At 33.9% G+C, this 20,756-nt stretch overlaps 2 protein-coding genes across 2 annotated transcripts in view; one reads left to right on the top strand and one right to left on the bottom strand.

Annotated features, from left to right (window-relative positions):
* LOC123314933 (suppressor of lurcher protein 1) overlaps positions 1-20,756 on the bottom strand; it is a 723,759-nt gene that overhangs the window by 419,615 nt on the left and 283,388 nt on the right. The gene's annotated exons all lie outside the window — the stretch shown is intronic.
* Positions 10,332-11,294, top strand: LOC123314937. The gene is made up of 2 exons (XM_044900407.1): positions 10,332-10,490; positions 10,837-11,294. The coding sequence occupies exons 1-2, from the start codon at positions 10,377-10,379 to the stop codon at positions 11,245-11,247; spliced, it is 525 nt and encodes a 174-aa protein (XP_044756342.1). The 5' UTR covers positions 10,332-10,376; the 3' UTR covers positions 11,248-11,294.

Below are 20,756 nucleotides of genomic sequence, written 5' to 3'. Positions count from 1 at the left end.
TAAATCTCGCAGTAAGGCAGAGGGAATGGCATTTTAACACTATATACATTCAAGAATGTTGGAACTGAACGGAATGAAATTAAATCTCGCAGTAAGGCAAAGCGAATGGCATTTTAACACTATATACATTCAAGAATGTTGGAACTGAACGGAATGAAATTAAATCTCGCAGTAAGGCAGAGGGAATGGCATTTTAACACTATATACATTCAAGAATGTTGGAACTGAACGGAATGAAATTAAATCTCGCAGTAAGGCAGAGAGAATGGCATTTTAACACTATATACATTCAAGAATGTTGGAACTGAACGGAATGAAATTAAATCTCGCAGTAAGGCAGAGGGAATGGCATTTTAACACTATATACATTCAAGAATGTTGGAACTGAACGGAATGAAATTAAATCTCGCAGTAAGGCAGAGGGAATGGCATTTTAACACTATATACATTCAAGAATGTTGGAACTGAACGGGATGAAATTAAATCTCGCAGTAAGGCAGAGGGAATGGCATTTTAACACTATATACATTCAAGAATGTTGGAACTGAACGGAATGAAATAAAATCTCGCAGTAGAGCAGAGGGAATGGCATTTTAGTACTATATATATTCAAGAATATTTAATATTTTTGTATAAACAAAAAGATCTCTCTTCTCATCTTCTTAATCTCAAAAAGAATTATTGTACATACAAGCAAAATGTCATTCAATTTGCCCAAAAACAATCTATAAACTACTCGGAGGTAAACACAAGCTTGAAATTTCCAAACAAACTGCTATGTATTCATTTATATATATATATATATATATATATATATATATATATATATATATTTATAGTAACTCGTTTAACGCTCTCACCTCATATATATCGATGTCACCTCCGAAATCGGAGGTGACAACGTTTTGCCTTGTTTTTTAGCTTGTTAGATTCGGGAGGCTTCAGGGACCAACATATCAAAAAATCGTTTTGAGGTCACAACGCACCCCCTTTATGTACTGAACAATCTTTTAGTTCGAGTGTATATCACTGGCGCTAGTGTGCTGAGCTGTATATCGGAGAATTGCTCTGAAAGACTCTTTGCTCGTTAGCACCTCCGAAAATGGCAACGTTGTACTGTGCAAGCAGATGTAGACAGGCGGAATATCAGTATACGGAAGAATTAAGTAAAGAGAGGCGCAGTGCGTTTTCTCCTCCATTATTGCAAGCCAGGCGGCATATCTCAACGATTTTTTATCGCATTCTTCTGTAGGGGAAAGAATCACGTGAAAGAGAACCAATCTTGGCTCTCTCGAATGGGATTATGACTGTTTATATTTGATCGTGCGTATATCTATGCATCCGTTGAACTTCTTTCATCTCAAGCTAACACTATAATTCTGAATTTGGCGAACTATTTCATTACCTATCTGAAAACGAATCGATTTGAGTCTTGTCCATAATGATATTTCTTCTCTCTATGGAAATGATCCATATAGATAATACTACCTATTAGTATAACGAATAATCAGTATTGTTACATTGCATATAATAAAATAACCTGTTCAGAGAAAAACATTTTTTGGATAAGAAAATTCAGATGTTAATGGTGAAGAAGATTCAAGGACAATGAGCCAATCCGAAAATTTTCATTTCAGAATCAGGAGAAAAAAATGCTACAAATTTCACAATATCACAGAAATGAACAACGTCGGCTAAACCGAATGTTGGACATTGTGTTATTTCAACTGGAACGCTCTTTATATTTTTCTTGAATCAGATTTCTCAATGATTTTGAGGAATCCTTTGCTCAGAAACATCTCTTTTATTATCGATTATGTTTAAATATTGGATTTTCCCGAAAATTTCCCAGGTGACCAGTTACATATCTGTTATGTTTTCTTGGGAGATCGAATGGGGAACTTTGTTATGTGATATTTTTCTGTAACCATTACGTTTCTGATACGATATTTGGGATGTACCTGTGCTGTATCGAAATTATATCCAAATGTTGTAAATTTCATGTTCCCGCTCCATGATATCCACGTAACATATTTGTAACATTGTTCTTTATTTGACATGTATGATTTCGAGATCATGAACAGAGCATGACACCATAAGCGTTTTAACTACCGTCGAGGGCGCTGTAAAACGTAAACAAATATGGAGGATTGTGAGAAATGCTATTGATACTGCTGTCGTTTCGATATGTTTTTATTATCATTTAGACGTTTTGTCAGTTGAATAGTGGATTACTGAAAGTGAAGTGCAGATATTGAACGTTTGATAAGTTATTTGTGTATCATAGTGATTTTCCAGTGAAATGGTGAATTACTGAAAAGAAAGTGCTATGGATATCGAACTGTAGGTCAATAAATCATTTCTCGTATTTTCATAGCAGTCCTGTGTTTTTATTATATCCAGCATATAAAAATTATATTTGAGTAGATAATATCCTGTTTGATATACCTAAATTTCGATATAGGTTATTTCCTCACGTGTTGTATGTACCTCATATGTAGAAATAAATGAATAAATCATATACTTATATTAAAAATTTTCTTCAGAAAGATATGAAATATGCATAAAGTATTCTTTTCATTCTCACAACGCATAACATGGACACAATTCTTCTAAAAACTTATTGACCTAAGCCAAAAGATTAAAAAACTGTTGATTATTCTTTTTAGGGAATGCAGGAAAGTGCAAAGACCAGAAAGACATGCCCTAATTTTTCTTGGAGAACAATAATCATGATTCCTGCAGTTTGCATGATGTAATTTATTCTTTCTAGTTCTATTAACGTGTGCACTAATTTTGTAATCTGAAATTTATGAAAATATATTGTTTTTGAACATTAGTTCATTCGTTCACATACCTCGCCGAACTGATGTGAGATGTTTTTGAATTTTATTTTCAGAAATGATTGATAAACACACACTATTTGAATAATCAAAATACGAGTTCAATATTATTGCAGTAGTTTATATTAATTTCCATAATTTTTCATCTGTTTGTTGAAAGCGTTTTCAATAACAAATGAAACATAATAAACAGAGCACATGAACGTAATATATATAGATCTCCCATGAAACAAATATTTGCATGATCCATGTTTGAACGATTTATGCTCCTTTTAGAAAGGAGATGTGTTCCTTGTTTGAGGCGGACATAGGAGCATAGCTGCTACATAAGCGCTCTGTATTTGTACTCTTAGTGTGATATATCTGTTATAAAACAAGGAGCGTGAGATACATTTCTGCTTCATAACTGTTATGAGATATGGTCACCTGGGTTGAAGAGCTTGTACCATCTCTCTGGTTTGAATATTTCAGTGATGTATCATAAAGAAAATTACCAATTATATCGAAACAAGTAAGATTTTATGAAGAATTCGCCAAAACAGATTTGCATTTTTCGATAGATCATACAGGGTGTAAGGGAAAAAATAAACAATATTGAAGTCTTTGGAAGGCCTCGAGTCAACATATTTTGAAATTGCAACCATATTTTTGTCAAGATATAATGAATCTTCAAAATGAAGTTAATAATATAGATACATACTCGGATATATATGATTGAGATACAGATGATTGATTGGTAAATTCCCAGAAGCTATGATGAACAGCGGACACTATGATGGACGCATGATGAAAGGAGGAAGACAAAAGTTAATCTAAGTATTTTCGCATGCAGTTTTATTATTCAAAATAGATGATGATTCTTATAAGTAACAAATCATGTGCAATTGAAATTTTTGTTTTGGTCTTCGAAAATAACACATATTGATTAAACTTCTACTATCTAAAATAAAAAGGTACATAGATAAAATATAGCTATATACAGGATATCTGTAAACAAATGCGAAGGAATAAGGGAGATGATTCCTTAATGAAAATAAGCGGGGGTATTTCCTGTAAATTTTCCAAATCGACAGCCCTTCCAAGATACAGCCTTTGGAGGGCGATGACGAGTTTACAGTTTTTAATTTTTTTTAAAGGTTCTAAAAAACACTGAGTCATAAAACTATACATATTATGAAGCACTGAGTAGATTGTTACCAGTTTCAACTTCGGCAAGCTCGTAGTTTAGGCGGTAAATTGCTATCGATTTTTTCAATGTGTCTCTCCCTTAAATTCAAAAATTTCTGTGAAAATGTTGAAATTTGAGTTATTATGCTATTGTCATAGAAGTATACGAAACTAGCAGATAGGGGGATCCAAGATTTCGGGCCGATTCACCTTAAAAAATACATAATAAAATGAATTTCGTGAATACCTACCGAGGCTGAAAACCACTATTCTCCGCTATAAAAAATTAGTATTATTCCACTAATATACCGACTTAATGAATGCTACGTTGCTATTACTATAAGGCCCGGTTGTTCACTTCAGGATGAGGCCGAGATTCAAGATGATCCTAGATTGATCTGACAGAACTGAACTGAAATGTCAAAATCAATCTAGGATAAACTTTAATCCCGAACTGAACAACTGCTATACATGTAGAGTTTCGGATTTTGCGAGAATCTACTACTCTTTCTTCAAAACAACAACTACGCTGAAGGAAATGTGATTGACTGTTAGCGACGCGGAATATCAACCATCTAAATTCTGTATAGTCCATACAAATTTTTTTGAACTCTCATCATACTATATAGCAGTCGGATACTGAAATCCGTCATTTGTCAAAATGAGTTGTCAGTTCATAGACTGACCAACATTTTCGAAAGCTATTGATCTATTAATTAAATCGTTCTATAATTGGTCCTAAATTGACAGTCGTATTGTGAAAAACGATATGCAGCGGATTATCTAAACACGAAATAAATTCTGAAATGTTTCGGATCATGAGGTTAATTGAATAAGTATCTTGTTCGTATCATTTGTTGAACTTCATTATTCTAAATATTCTTCAATGAATGAAAATATAATATCAACACACATAATTTTTTGATTTATTCGTCATCAAAAAATCATTAAATAAATCGTTTCTCGAAAAGTTTCGAGTCTTGAGGCTAATATAATATTGAATTATTTACATCATTATTTGTCGAACTTCAAAGTTCTGAATGAATTAAAATCTAAACTTGACAATATACGAGACAGTTCTCGCAAGAGTTTCAATGAAATCTGAAAATTTTCATCATTCTGGAGCATTCTGGACATCAATAATTCTCGAATCATCCATGGCATAAATTCAATTTTATCCAATATAACACGCAAAACGAAATGTTACTCGAACTCATCTTGAGCAATTCTTTCCTAAAAAGCTCGAATCAGGTAGAAAAGTTTGAACCCTTCGTATCAGCATTAACACGTGTTTTGCAGTAAACAGATGCCGATTTCATTTTCAACGGGCAATGTAACCAGGGTCGGGGGGATGAACCAGAGTCTCTGGATGGACGTTTCTCACAACAAGAAGAATTTGAATTTTCATATGAGGGTGAGGGCATTTGTTTCAAAATTTTCAGAGTACAAGGAGTATACAGGGTGTTTCACGAGTAAACAGACAAATGAAAACCGTGAATAGAGGGCATTGCGCTGAGTTCAAAATCACCCCATATACAGGGTGTCCCAAAACTAGTGAATCAAATGTCACACCACGATAGAGTAAACCAAATATTATCGAATGACAACAACATTAGTTCAACGAAAACGTACCGTTTCCAAAATAATCAGAATTTTATTAAAATACCTAAAGTTTCCGATTTTCGAACTATTTTGCTTAATAACAGGGCCAGTTTGTGAAGAAGGATATCGATTTTGAATTATATTGAACTAAGATTATTGTTTTATCTCCCCTAATTGAAATTATTTTAAGTAGTTAATCGATAACCATAACCTAAGTCTCGACCTAAGTTGATGTTAATTGAAACAATTGTTTTTTCTACATGATTTTTAATACTCATGTGTCATTCGATAGTATTTGATCTACTCTATCGTGGTGTGACGTTTGTTTCGATAGTTTTGGGGCACCCTATATATAGGTTTCTTCAGTGTTTTTTGAAATTTCTCGAATTTCCGTTCGGCTATAACTCCTGAAATTCTCTATCAAGTCGACTGAAAATTTATATTTAGCCTTGAGTTGTTAATTTCATTGAAACAGAGCATTTAAATTCGACAAAAATCAGGACCGGGCTCAGTGAGGCTTCACTTAACTTCAAACTCATAAAAACACCGTGTATGTAGTTTTTTAATAATAATTTACACTTTTTTGTTATCTGCATTATTATTGTTTCAAAATGAATTGATTTTTGGGTTGCCCTACCTGTTGATCATGTTCTAGAAAAAATTGTTTTGGTCAGACGTCTCTAAGAAATAGAGCACTTCATGAAAAATAGAAATTCTTAATTGATTTTTTTCAAAGAAATGAAATGAATGTGTTCAACAATTATACCATATTCGGTCTTCAAAATAGTCAACAATGATGAAATGTTTCAAAATTGATAATGCACAAATATGGATGGAAGAACTACGCTATCTTGAAACTAAATATTAAAACTTGATCTTCAGAATTAATCTATTTTTCTATGGACAACTAGTTGTGTGAATGAAAACAAAGAAAGAAATCGCGGGGTGTCAGATCTGGAGATCTAGCAGTCCAATGTTGGGGTCCTACCCTTCAAATGAAATGACCTGAAATACTGATAAATACTTTTGCTGGTGCATGAATATCATCAATGTTTCAATAACAAATTGTAATAAGACCAGACCAATCCATAGATTTCCATAAATCCAATAATGAATATAACGGAATAAGTGAAGAATTCGAAAGTGCATCTATCATACTTATTCGAAGTGCCAATCATTACCTTCACTAAAAGACCAAACGAGGTGAAAATCAATTCGGAAAATTACTTCAGGTCCACGTTGTCCATAAAAAGCGATTCATTCGGAAGATATCAAGTTATAATTATTATTTTCATGATAGCGTAGTTTTTTATTGCTATTTTTGTTCATTATCAATAATAAAGCTTATTATAACTGTGAATGATTTATCTGAATAACCAGATATGTAAAATATCAAAAACGAAAAAATTCAGTTGAACATTTCCAATTCCATTTTTAGATTTCCACATCTGATTGGCGATCATATTCATACCATTAATTATTGTGAAGTAAAAGTCAATATGCAGAGCTGTTTTTTCTAGAGGCATTTCACCACCAAATAATTATTCATTAAAAATTATCCACTGATAAAGCATACCAAAATTTCATTGATTTTGAGAAAATCTATGCAGATACCTGAAAAATTCAAAATTATGACGAAAAAAATTACAAACAGAGTGTTTTGCATGAGTTTAAGTTTGAATATAGCCTCAATGAGTCCGGTCCTGCGTTCGTCAACTCTTAATGTTCTGTTTTATTGAAACTTACAAGCTTAAGCGGATAATGAGTTTTTAGCCGAATACAAATGAATTATTTGGAGTTATAGCTGAACGAAAATTCGGGAAATTTGAATAAACTCCTCTGTATATCGGAAACGGAATGCACAAGACACACATATGAGGTGTTTTTGAACTCAGCTCAATGCCCTCTATTCACTGTTTTCGTTTGTCCGTTTACTTGTGAAACACCCTGTGTACTGAAAAATCGCAAAAGACACCTCGAGCAATTAAGAAATGCCATTAAATCGAGGAGTTTCTTTTGATCCGCTATGATGGAAAATGTCAATATCCAGATATTATTATTATTTATATAATAATATCTCGAAAACCAAGGCACTTTTACCAAACGTAAAATATATTTATCTGAACCGCCATAGAGTCCTCTACCCGCAGGATCCATATTATCCATTCATTACGCCACACCCTGTATAATTATTATCATTATATCAATGTATTGAAAATAAACAGACATTAATACGAGCCAGTTGTTTTGTGAGGTGAAGCCCCTCTTGCTTCAAACTTCTTTCAATTATTTTGACTACTATTCACGCAAGATGATTTTTGTTGAAGAATTCAACATTCTTGTAATTATCCGTTCATTTCTTCAAGAGATACCCATTCCCTACCACCTTTGATTATTCAACTCAATGCTAACACTGCATCAAATGCATTTCATCTTCGGGTTGATTTTTTTGAATTCTACAACTGATGTAACGTCTTCAACCTCCAGCCAAAGAAGATAAACAACAGTAACTCTCCTCAAGCTACTGATCACTTGTATTTTCCATATAAATAAATAGATTTGGTATGTCTTCAAAAGTTTGTATAAACGTCAATTATGTTCGTTACATATTTTCGACTCAATATTTTTCGAAGTGATTTGACATTGTGATGAAATACGTAATTACTGAGAGACTCACGTAGAACGGACTACGTAGCACTGATTTAAAACTCAAGAATGTTTCGACAAGCGTCTTAACCCAACATTTTCGTACCATACAGAGTGAAAGGTATCCAATTTCCATGGCCAATCCAGTGCTAAAATGAAAGTGAATGAAGTATAGAAGCTGAAAGTAAAACGTATATCTTTATTGATTCATTCAGGAAAAACATTTATATGGAGTTCCTAATGTCGTGAATATAATGCCCAAAAATTAGACTACTATTTCATACCAGAACAAATTCGGTAAAATTGTCTTTTGAATTAATCATATATGTCACGAAAAATTTCATTTTCATGAATCATTCATTTTGGGACCTATATGGTATTGAACTCCCCTATCGGACGAAGTATCGTAGACATAAGCATATTTATTCAAAACTGTCCAAATTCATTTACACCGAGATCACGAACCTTATCAATTAATTATCAGCGTATGAAGTTTATTAATATTATCTAGTATCGTTCTCGAACTATTTACAGGTTTCAATATGTGCGAATGAATCGGAAGAGCAGCTGTATTCTATATATGAGTAGAATTCGAGCTGTCTTACTTTCTGTCCTCCTAAAATCTGACAACGTTGCGGGAGGTGAGAGCGCACTACTAATAAGAAATATATGCGGAGGTAGTAAGGTCTGATTCGTTTGAAGAAAAATTTTTCGATAAAAATCTTTTCCCCTCTTTAGGTACCCCTGCTATTTACCTTCCCCTCTACATATATAAACAAAAATTATTCCAATTATATTACTCCTTCACCCGGAGGTCAGGTTGCCCAATGAACTTAACGGAGGTAACAACGCACTACGGGTTCATATATATATATATATATATATATATATATATATATATATATATATATATATATATATATATATATATATATATATATATATATATATATATATAAGATGGTTTTCTGTTAGAGGGCGTGAGTGGCCCAGATAAGTTGGGTTCAGGGTGCCTAGATTATTAAGGTTCAAATAGTCATTATTCAATACTTTAACATCTCCATATGAAATTTCTTGCTCAGGTGTATCAGGCCATAATATTGTGTGATCATCTGCCAACCACTGTTGAGTTGCTCAATAAAAACAAATAAAAAAAGAAACAATCAAATGTATCTTGTATAAAAAAGTTACTAGAGTGTTAAGGATTTTCAATAAATGTCATCGTTAAATAAGTTCTAGAAGGTCAATTTTACATTTGACTTGTCCTATACATTGTGAATGTCTTAAGGGATCAATAAATATTTTGTGTGAAATTTTTCTGAAGTTCCTCTTGCCTTATAACTCCCTTTCACTATTTTGATATCCATTGATACAATATGATTTTTGTTGAAGAATTTAACATTCTTGTGAGTATCCATTAATTACTTTGAGAGATATACCCATCCACTACCACTGGATCAGATGCATTTCATCTTTGGTATAGGCTTGTTTTGCTTCGCTTTTACGATGATTCCAGAACGGTTCAAAACAGTCGCACATTCATTTATTCTGCGTGAACTCGCGCATTTTTGAATTCAACAAGTGATGTAATGTCTTCAACGTTTAGCCAAAGTAACCAATATTTACTCTTCTCAACCAACTGCATATTATTAATTTTCTTCCATAGCGAAAATAAATACATTTAAAAACTGATCTCTTGTATTTTCCATGCAAATAACTAGATTTGGTGCATGCCTTCAATCAGTTTATATAAACGTTTGTTATGTAAATTACCATATTTCCGAATTAATTTAGCGTTTTAAGTAAATACGTAATTACTGAGACTTTTACGTAGAACGGACAACATAGCGTTGATTTAAAAGCCAAAAATGTTTTGACAAGCGTCATAACCCCACATTTTTCTACTATACAGAGTGAAATGTGTCAAATTTCCATGGCCTGCTAAAATAAAGTTGAATGCAGTATAGTAATCTATGATATTATGACTGACAGATATTAGCAGGTTGTCAAACTATTTTCTTTTTTCGATAGTATTCAGTTATTACGTTCTTTTATACCAACTGGATCGTATAAATTATACCGCTAGTGACCAAGAAAGTCTGAATAAACGAAAAAAAAATGGTAAATGTAAGTGAGTGGAAGGACAAAAAACGGAAAATGTGTAGAGATAGTGGAAAATCTTTCATTAGCCGGACAGGAAAGCAGATTCTCCCGAAAATAGCCCCAGATTCAGTAAGTATATATCTTGATCACTATTTACATAATATTATGTATGTCGTATGTATGATTGCTATACCTATACTTCATGAATATTGACAGGGCTCGATGATATACGAGTTCCTTCTATTGATATCTCATTCATTATTGCAACTCTTATCCCCGAGGTACTTTCCCGAAAAGGCCAATGTTACTTACATGGATCATGCTCCATGTCCATGCATCGGCGCGATAAAATAGGAATATTTATATTGAAATTTTTTATTGAGGTATAAGAAAATCTCTACCATAATGATATGTTTTTTATCCACTTATAATTCCAATCTCATTCGTTTGTTTTAATATGATTTTTCTTTTACAGCCAAAAGCTTGCAGCGAATCTTGCAGAAAAGACTGCGGTAACTTGCGAATACAAAAAGTTCGTGATATATTCACAAAGTTTTATGACATCTCATATGACGAACAGTCTTTGGTCCTCTTGAGATATATTTCTCTACAAGAACCTATTCGAAGAAGACCGGGAATAACAGATTCGTCTTCTCGGAGACTGGCTACATTTAAATATAAAATTGAAAATGTAGATGTTTGTAAGAAAACATTCTGCAATGTTTTCCAAATAAGTCTCCGCCGGGTTGACACTCTTCAGACAAAATTGAAAAATGGAGATTTATCCCCCAAAGATCGAAGAGGTTGTCATACAAATAGACCTCATACTTTGGATAATAATGTGAGAAATTTGATTAAATCACATATTGGGAATTTTCCCTCATAACCTTGCCATTACAGTAGAAATGCCAGTGTAAGGAACAACTGTTTGAGTGCGGACTAGGGCGTGACGAAAATGTTCAGAATATTTAAAAATGAAAATCCAGATGTTTCTGTGAGCCTCACTCTGTATAAAAAAATCTTTGATCGAGATTTCAAATTGAGATTCGGCGAACAAAGGTCTGATACCTGCCGAAAATGTGACTTACTCTTCGTTCAGTTGAAGACAGCTCCTGATGAGGTAGAACGACAGCGAGTAGAAGAGGAGAGTAAGTTACATCATTTCAATGCTGATCAGGCTTATAAAATTTTGAATAGTGACTCGGGCAGGGAGGATGTAATCACATTATGTGTAGATTTGGAGCAGGTTCTGTTTTGTCCCACGTTGACACACTCAAGTATGTTTTATCAGAGGCAGCTTTCCTCCTTCAATTTTGCAGTGCATAATATGAACACCGGAGATGCATGGCATGTACCTGTGGTACGAAGCTATTGCCAAGAGAGGTTCAGAAGAAATTGCTTCTTGTATACTGAAGCATATTGTGACCAATTACAAAAAGTTGAATGCTGGAGAAGAAAGAAAATTAGTCGTGTGGTCAGATAGATGCACTGGGCAAAACAAAAACTGGTGTGTTTTATCGATGTACAGGGTGGGCAAATTTCGATGTTTTAGCACTACAGCTTTTAAACCAGAGGAGATAGACAAAATCTGATACCCCATTCTCGTTCTCTTTTTCTGAGAAACTTAAAATAGTAGTAGTGATTTTTGGCCACTTTCTTTTGTTTTCGAGTTATAAGCAAAAATTGGAAAAATGGCGATATCGAAATAAATTTATTTCTCCTCTAATACTGATGATAGAGCTTTGAAATTGATACATTATACAGGCACTTTTTTACGTAGAATCCAGTGGCGTGCTCGCCTTTTTAGCAGGATTTTTAACTACGAAGCTATGACCCAAAGTTATGTTTTTTTAAATAGGAACACTAGTTTTCTGTGCAATTTTTTGAAAGCTTAATTTTTACTGATTTCAAAAATATATAACATCATATGGTTTGTATCAATATAAATAATAGAAAATGGTCAAAAACACTTTTTCCCAATATTTCTATGGTTTCAACTTTTGACGAGCACAGAAAAATAGAGTTTCCTATAACAAAAGCAGTCTCCTTCTGGCAATGTCATTCTTTCGATGCTTTTTACCAATTTTCACAAAATTTGAATCAAGATATATTTCATGAATTTTCATAATAATGAAAGGACTTATAGAAAGAGACACTGGTAATCATACGATGCTCTATTTTTCTATGCTCATCAAAAGTTAAACCATAGAAATATTGAGAAAAAAGGTTTTTGACCATTTTCTATTATTTATAGTGATACAAACCATATGATCTACTTGACAGTATTCAACTGTTTATTATGTTTTTATTATGTTTATTCAATTCCCCTTTATGTATTTTATCAATCTTAGTTCCCAATAAAAATTGCTTTCATTGTTATATATATGTATTCTTTTGAAATATAGTGTTACTAAACTTTTACAATCTGAAAACAATGAAGCGTGTGTGATGGCAACAAGAGACAGATCCTAAAAACCTGTTCCTCGTTCCAGATCTCAGTGTAAGCAGAGGAAAAATGACAACGGGGTACTATACATACTATCTTTGTATGATACATGAAAACAGAGATAAAAACCTCAGAAAAAACTCTCTGTTTGCCCGTATAAGTGTAATGATATGAATGATATGGTATGATATGAACTCATCGCGGGAAGTAGAATATTCACTATAGATTTTTTTCGAGTGATTCAGTTTGAAATCAATATATAATGTATTTTTGTAACGAAAAATAAAGAAATATACCATATAATAAGTACAAGCAAACAAGCTAAAGTACCAAAAATTGAGCTGTTAATAAAATCAATCGACGGAGTACAACTGACTTACCAGAAATATTCGAAAAAAATAAGACCTCATCAATTACATAACGATGTCCAACGTCTGCTACTAAAGTAGGGGCGTCAGTAGACATTTTGTATATTTCAAGTGAGGTTTACAGAATGCATGAGCAAATCATTGACGCCGATCATCAAAGTTTGATTGATGCGGGCGCTTGAACTAGTGAAATGGTTTAGAAATTTTTTTTCAGACAAGTTCAGCAAAAGCAATAGATTATAGGTACTATATGTACCTCACTGACTTTAAACGCCCAATCACCTGGGGTGATATCATCACTATTTTCCGCTTTCTTTAGTCCGTTGAACTAGCTGAAAATACCGACCTACCGTTTAAACTTGATCTAGTAATTTTAGGCTGTGTAGATTGCCGATTTCCGTGACCGTTCGACCGCCGTTGGGTCCTAAGAGAACTTGTATTATGTTAATATTTTGCTGATTTCCGACCAATCAAGTTACAGGTTGACAGCTTCTTCCGACCTGCAGTCTGACAGGCAGCCATTTTGAGGGTCACTGAGAGAGAGAGTGAGAAAGACATGGTGCACTGCAATTGGACCGGTACCAGCCACCGTACCGATTTCCGCCGAGAGAGGGTGTGACTCGCCAGGATTTCAAAATTTAACCGTATTTACCGTTTATTTTAGCAGTATTTTCCTGTATTCCGTGTTTGATTGACCGTATTTCATCAACCGTTTTACGCCGATCAGTCTGCCAGTTGACATCAACATTTGTCATTATCTGTACATTTCTGTATATAATTTAATTTAGGCGAAATAAAGAACTGATCATTTACTTTGTAGTCATTTATGGCCAGTGAGAGTTTGTTCTTAAATCAGTTACATCTAGGATTTTGTTAGAAGAGGCAGGTAATCTTTTTAACGATTTGAAACCGTTGGAAAGCAAACACTTGGAAGACGCTACAACTCTAGTCATAACTGATACTCCTCTCCACTGATAATTTCAAGTATACCCCGGCTCTCTATTTTTCTGGAGATTCTGTGACAGACGTGGGATTCACTGATTGCCCCACTGGCGCCTGAGCAGAGGTAAGGAGCGGCCAGAGTGCGAAAAAGTCTATCACCACCAGCATCGGCCATAAAAGCCTGAAATCAACAGCTTTATTCACGACTTGTTTTGAAAAAATCGATATTTTTCGGCATGAATTTTGAACGAAGGCCTAATCTGATCAATTCTCAATACAATAGGACATACTCCTTCTGACGAAAATGATGTATTTTTTATGAAATATCTTTGAAAGATCACATTTTGAAATAACCGTTTCAACCTTTTCCCAAAAAAAAATATTTTGAGCACTTAAAAATGAAAAATCAAAATGGGTATTTAAAGTTTAAAGCGTTTTGTGAGAATTGTACAAGCTGGCAGCATCGACTGAAATATGCCTTGATAATAAAGGACAACAAATGCATTATCTTGATGAGATATACAGAATGGCTGTCTATGAAGTCTGCGAAGAACGAGGAAGGTCGTAAAATTTTATAGGATTTTTATGACTGGTTGCAGTAAAAGCTTGCCAGTAAGTACGCGCCTGTAGATCAACAGCTGTTATTTTATAAACAAGCTGATCGGACATTGTTCTTTTCATTGTCTTGTATGCGCTGTTGCCAAATCTTAAACTCCGCACAAAGCGATTTAAATCAAACCCCATATTTGAAGGATGATTTTGAATAGTTTCAGCGGTGAATTTGAATAAATGAAACTCATAATTATTCAGTTTAAACTTGCATATGCAGTGATAACCCAATATTGAGGAGAATTCCCCATTGGAAAATTCGCATCAAAATCGGACGTTTGGTTCCGGAGTTATGAAAAGACAAACATACAAACAAAAAAACTAACAAATACATGCTCTTTCACATTTATAGTATTGTTAAAGATTACTACTAAGTAAAGATGAGGATGATATTTTCAGACCTCTGCAACTTCCGGTTACAACCCAACGCATTTGAAGTTCACGACGCACGGCGTTCGCAAAACGTTCCATCTAAATTGAACCGAGGATAGAATTCCACGAACTCATTCCATATTCTGAAAGGCTCGGGTTCCATCGCAACCGAGAGTGACTGAAGGAATTATCAACATCATCAAAAATTCATCAGTCTCGAAAACTTCAACTTGAGAACATCCGGAATCAACCACTTCGTCCATTCAATTCATGCTTGAAATGTCATTTCGGAATTTTCGAATGGACAGTTCTGAGCCGCCTCTGAAAGGCGTTGCGGAAATTTCACCTGCCTTTATCCAAATAACTCGATTCTTCAATTGATTCAGTTACAAGGACCTAGTGAAAGCTTTTTCGCTCGGAAAATTCGGCTGTGGAAAGTTTATGCCTCTCCAAGCGATGGCGCTCATCATCCGAACTTTGCTTTTATTCAACATACAAATTTCATTCTGAGCAATCAAGTTTTCAATAACAGAGCGATTCATTTCGGATTCAGAAAGTACATAAAGATACACAAAAACTTCTGAAATATTCGGAAAGTTTCTGGGGTTTCATAAAATATGGAGGCGCTCAAATCGCTTATGCACTGTCTGCGCGACCCCTTTGACAAATCTCCTAAGAGGATGTGATGCAAACAGGATATGTCATAGAGTTCATAGAATTATAACGGGAAGCTCCCTAGGGATATAAATAAAGCAATTGTTTGTGTCAAAAGAGGAGCTGCGAAGTGTGGAATCGACAAATGATATGCTCCTCATGAATTCATTGTTCATTTTTGATTTGAATTCTCGATTGTGCCTTACTCCATCAACTACGTTTTCTTCTCGCTTCCTTTGAATCATTCCATTCAGTAGTTGAAAAAGGTAAACAAATTAATTTTTTTAATTGGTATTCGTATTGGAACCCAAATTGAAGTCCGGAACTTAATTGAAATTTTGCGGTTTTTCTGAAAGCAAAAATAAAATTGTTGTACGGTTGTACGGTTTCATTATATTGTTCATCTTCTGCGACAGTCCCTGTATAAATGGTAATTGTATTCGCATTGTGTCTCCGTTGTTGGTTTCTTTGTATGTTGTAGAGTCGGTGTGTCCTCTGTTTTATGAGTTTTTTTTATAAATGTTTCAGGGTAGTGGTTGTTGATCAAGAGTTCCCTCACCACCTACAGTGGATTTCATTAAACTTCGATTGTCCGATCAAAGATTTGACAGTCGCTCGATTTCTAAAACGAAATGACTGAAACCATTTTATTTGTTAATATATTGAAGAAGAAGCAATTGATAATAATTGAATGGATGTATGAACATCATAATTTGATGCGAGAATGATATTCTGAATGATTCTGACTGAATTATTGATTGAAAACAAATTGACGTTTATTCGTCTATCAATAGTTGATTCCCCGATCAAGCTTTATGAAACCCGGAGCGGGTCTCTATAAGGATTCAAATAAATGCCTTAAGACTAATAATATTCGCAAACATAAAACGATCTCCAGAAATATTTTATGCTACTTCCCCCAATTTATACATGCAACAAAAATTATATAGGGTCCTTATATATTTACATATTTTTCCTAGATCTGTAGAACTGTGAAATCCATCCTATTCATGGAGTTACATGTTCGTCATGCTATAAAGTTTTAATGGAATTATACCGGAAGAATAGGAGGACTCCTCATTAAAAAATATGAGATTTCTCGATGAAACTGTTCAAAACTAACTATTATTTCTTTGTAGCTCATAAATCCTTTATTCAAGTTAAAACTCCTAAACTCATCACGCGAAGAAAATATAGTACATAAAAATGCCAGCCTCTCTTATTTTCCAGAACCGCTTTACGGGGGGTATTTGATAAGCAGATAAGTGACCCCTTGCACGCTAGTGGAGTAAACTTTAGCTTCATACATAAAATGATATTATGCAGGCACGAAACTGCAATTTGTCACAGATGCATAATTTTCAGTTCCTTGTTGCATTGGTCCTGGTGAGAGCCCTTCCGATGTATTCGAGTCATCAGGGGTTACAATGTAAGAGGTTCCCTAACGTTACATAGATAACAACATAAGATAGTTGTCATTTTTTTGTAGTTACTCGAATTCACCCCATCCATTTTTTAGTAATGCAGGTTTTTCTATATCTGACAGAAGTATAATGTGCATGTAGAATCTACAGTTCGGCATATTTATGATAATATTGATATGTATTTTTGAGTAATCTTGATTAGTACGAATAAAAGAGGGAGTTACACCTGAATTTCAAATCTGCTGAAGAGCTTTTTATCAAAAAGGATACAACAAGTGGAAATAGCAGGAACAAGAGTAGTGCTAAGCCAGTCAAATATGGAGTACCACAAGAAACTGTGTTGGGTCCTATATTATTCATTATATATGTCAACAGTTTCCTATTTATTAAAAAGAAAGGGGAAGTAATCAGTATCGCCGACGACACCGTTTCCATTTACGAAGGTAGCACCTGGGAGAATCTAAAGAGATAAGCGAAAGAGATCTTATAGATGTCTGTGGTTCAAAGAAAATAAGCTCACAATGAATGCCAATAAGACAAAATATATATTCTCCTTATGAATCAGACAAATTGGTTGAGTGAAATAGCTCGGAATAATAATCGATAATCACTTGAAGTGGGATATACTTAGATACTTTATTGGGGAAACTTAAATGTTTACTGACCAAAACCAAATTTTTAAGAAAATACTTTGATATTCCCAAGTTGAAAACAGTGCACAATGCTCTATGTCGGTCTCAAATATCATACGGCATTATAGGATGAAGTGGAGCATATAAGACTCATATGAAAAGAGTAAAAGTTATGTAAAAGTGGTTGTTCCGTGTAATTTACAACAAACCCCTCTTGTTTCCGTCAGATGAACTGGTATACTTTGTCAGATGTCATGGATCCTTCTCAGCTGTTTGCTCTACAAATATCAAATACTATAAGTAGTGGGAAAATAAAACTGAGATCTCCTGACTGCGTTTATGAAACAAGAAATATAATGAATGAATCATATAAACGAAGAGCTGAAAAACGAATAGGCCAGAGATGTTTCAGCTATTTGGCACCTCGTCTATATGACTTGGTCCCAATGGACCTGAAAAACATCAAGAATTCTATTGCCCAAAAGAATAAACTCAAGAAATGGGTAATGTAAAAAGGAAGAACATACTCTATGCTACAATAAGTCCATCACAACAGATATATTAATATGTAGTCAACTGTTTCATGGTTCCAGAGATTTTAGTTTGTTTTTGTCAAGGAGATATAGGATATATATCTCCTTGATTTTTGTTTTTTTCATGTTCTCTGCTTTCACCACTTAGAAGTTAATGAAATGGCTACTGAAAAATTTTCAAGATTAATTTAATAAATCATGTACAGGTTCATGCCTTCGTGATAAATGTTTATACCTCTAGCTACATAGAAATGAAAGTTATTATAATTTGAATGACATTTTTCTTTCGCTACATACCACCTATCGGTATGTGGTTCTCAAGGATATTTAATGATAATGTAGTTGATTGGGCAGAACAAAGTATATTGCATTCGGAAACGAAAAAAAAATTTTTGCACAATTTTCCGGAAAAAATGAATAAGGCTCAGCACCAATTTCAATAATTTTCCACCAAAAATATTCACATTAAAAATGAACAGTAAAATCAGCAGAACGAATCTTGGAAATTGAAATGGGCAAGTTTCCTAAAACTCCAAAATCGAATTAAAGATTATTTATGGAAACCCTTTTCTATTAGTTATCCCACATCTGAAAGATTCGCTTCAAAATTCAGAAATACACCATTCGAAACTTAGAAAACATTCGAATATGTGAAAGCTTGTGACGTAGATTACCTTTACTAAGGTCTAGTAATTTTTGTTAATTCGACAACAGTGGAACCGCACAAGAAGATATCCACAGATTATATAAAATTGTTTCTGTAATCTGTGTCTATACCTACTTAAAACCGATGACACTTTGTGTCATTGTTTGTTTTCTTGTCAAATGTGATCACAAAACTTAATATTTATTACGTCTATGTTGATCAGAAAACATTCATGACCATTATTGACTCGATGGGCGTTGCCGGATTGTGAAAATGACGTAGAATGTTCATAAGAGAGCACTTCTGAAATCAGATTTTTGTAAGTGAATAGAGACAAAATGCAATATGTTAAAATTCTAAAAAAATATGTTTCGATATATTTGAGTTATAGGGATTTTAATGACATATATTTTGAAATTCAGGAAAATACCCATCTCCATTCTCTTTTTGTGTATTATGTGTAGGAGGAATACCTCTTTATTATTTCTTCAATCAGTGCATGTGATATCTGCAGATCTTGCAGTCCAATTATACGGCCTCGCCTCACCGTACCAAATATTCCATTCAAATGCCCTAATAATAGGCTTGTTCGTAGAGCGGTTTGAAACAGAGCAAGCGCAATTCCATTTTAAGGTAGCCACAATCCATTCGCGCTTGCTCTGTACAGTTCACAACCGTTTCAAACCACTCTACGAACAAACCTAATAATACCATGCGTGACATGTGCTTTATCCCAACCATATTGGAAGTATGTACCTATGTACAGGATGGGCAAAAATTCGATGGGACTGAATGACAGCTCTGTATCTGTAAGAGCAAGGGGACAATGAATGGCATTTCCCACCTCGATTTTCAAAATATTGTTAATGTCCAAAACCGCATTCCCCTATCTTCTTTTGTTTTCAAGTTATAAGAGAAAACTCATTTTTGGGCTCATCGTACTGATGCGTCGGTTTCGTAAAGTATCAGTGATAGCGAAAAACAAATGTAACATTCCCCAGACACTTTTTCATGTAGAATGCAGTGGCGTAGTCGAAGACTTTTTTCAGTCCGCCGCTTCAGTGATGTGGTGATAACTTTTATTTTCTCAAATATAAACCCTGTGCTATTCTTACATATTTCTGTCCCATTTTTTTTTAATTCAGAATACATAACTTACGACGTGACTCTGATTGTTCTTCCAATAAAAAAAAAACTAAAAAACTAGATCGGTCTAGTTGGCAGGTCGCATTTCATTGATTGATAATGAACTTTATGCTCTTAAATTCTGACACAGGCTATTAAATGACACAGGTTTTGCCTTCAGTGGATTTCCTTAGGTTTATTATCCAGATTTTAAAATCGTAACAACCTTGTAGATTCCAGAGAATAAACCTCATTGTTATTAAAAATATGAGAGATTTTGGAGATCACTTGCATTTCGGATATTTGAAAGGATGACAAATTTCCGAATATAGAATGAATCACTTTTATTTATTTATTTTATTTATTTATTTACATCTATGTACATATGTACAGTGATCTATCTATTTGTAGTATTTCTTCAAAGTTTTCTTGAAACAATTTAAGGAACAATTGAAGATATCGATCTCTCTTGAATTTAAGTTAAATATCCGTCACATTCTACATAACGGGATGACAAATTTCCCAATATAGAATGAATCAGTTTCAAGAAATTTTAATTTGTTTTCAAGTTATAAGGGTAAATTCATTTTTCGGCTCTTCGTACTGGAGTCTTCATTTTGTGAGGTATCAGTGATATCGAAAAA

The sequence above is a fragment of the Coccinella septempunctata genome, chromosome 6, assembly GCF_907165205.1.
Source record: "Coccinella septempunctata chromosome 6, icCocSept1.1, whole genome shotgun sequence".
In the NCBI taxonomy this organism is placed as follows: domain Eukaryota; kingdom Metazoa; phylum Arthropoda; class Insecta; order Coleoptera; family Coccinellidae; genus Coccinella; species Coccinella septempunctata.
Note: the sequence above shows the minus strand (reverse complement) of the source record. Positions and strands in the feature narration are given on the sequence as shown.

Excerpts from the sequence above, each read along its gene's own strand:
- LOC123314937 (XM_044900407.1), top strand. The coding sequence starts at position 10,377 with ATGGTAAATGTAAGTGAGTGGAAGGACAAAAAACGGAAAATGTGTAGA. Across the intron at positions 10,491-10,836 it reads CGAAAATAGCCCCAGATTCA|CCAAAAGCTTGCAGCGAATC; the intron begins GTAAGTATATAT and ends TTTCTTTTACAG.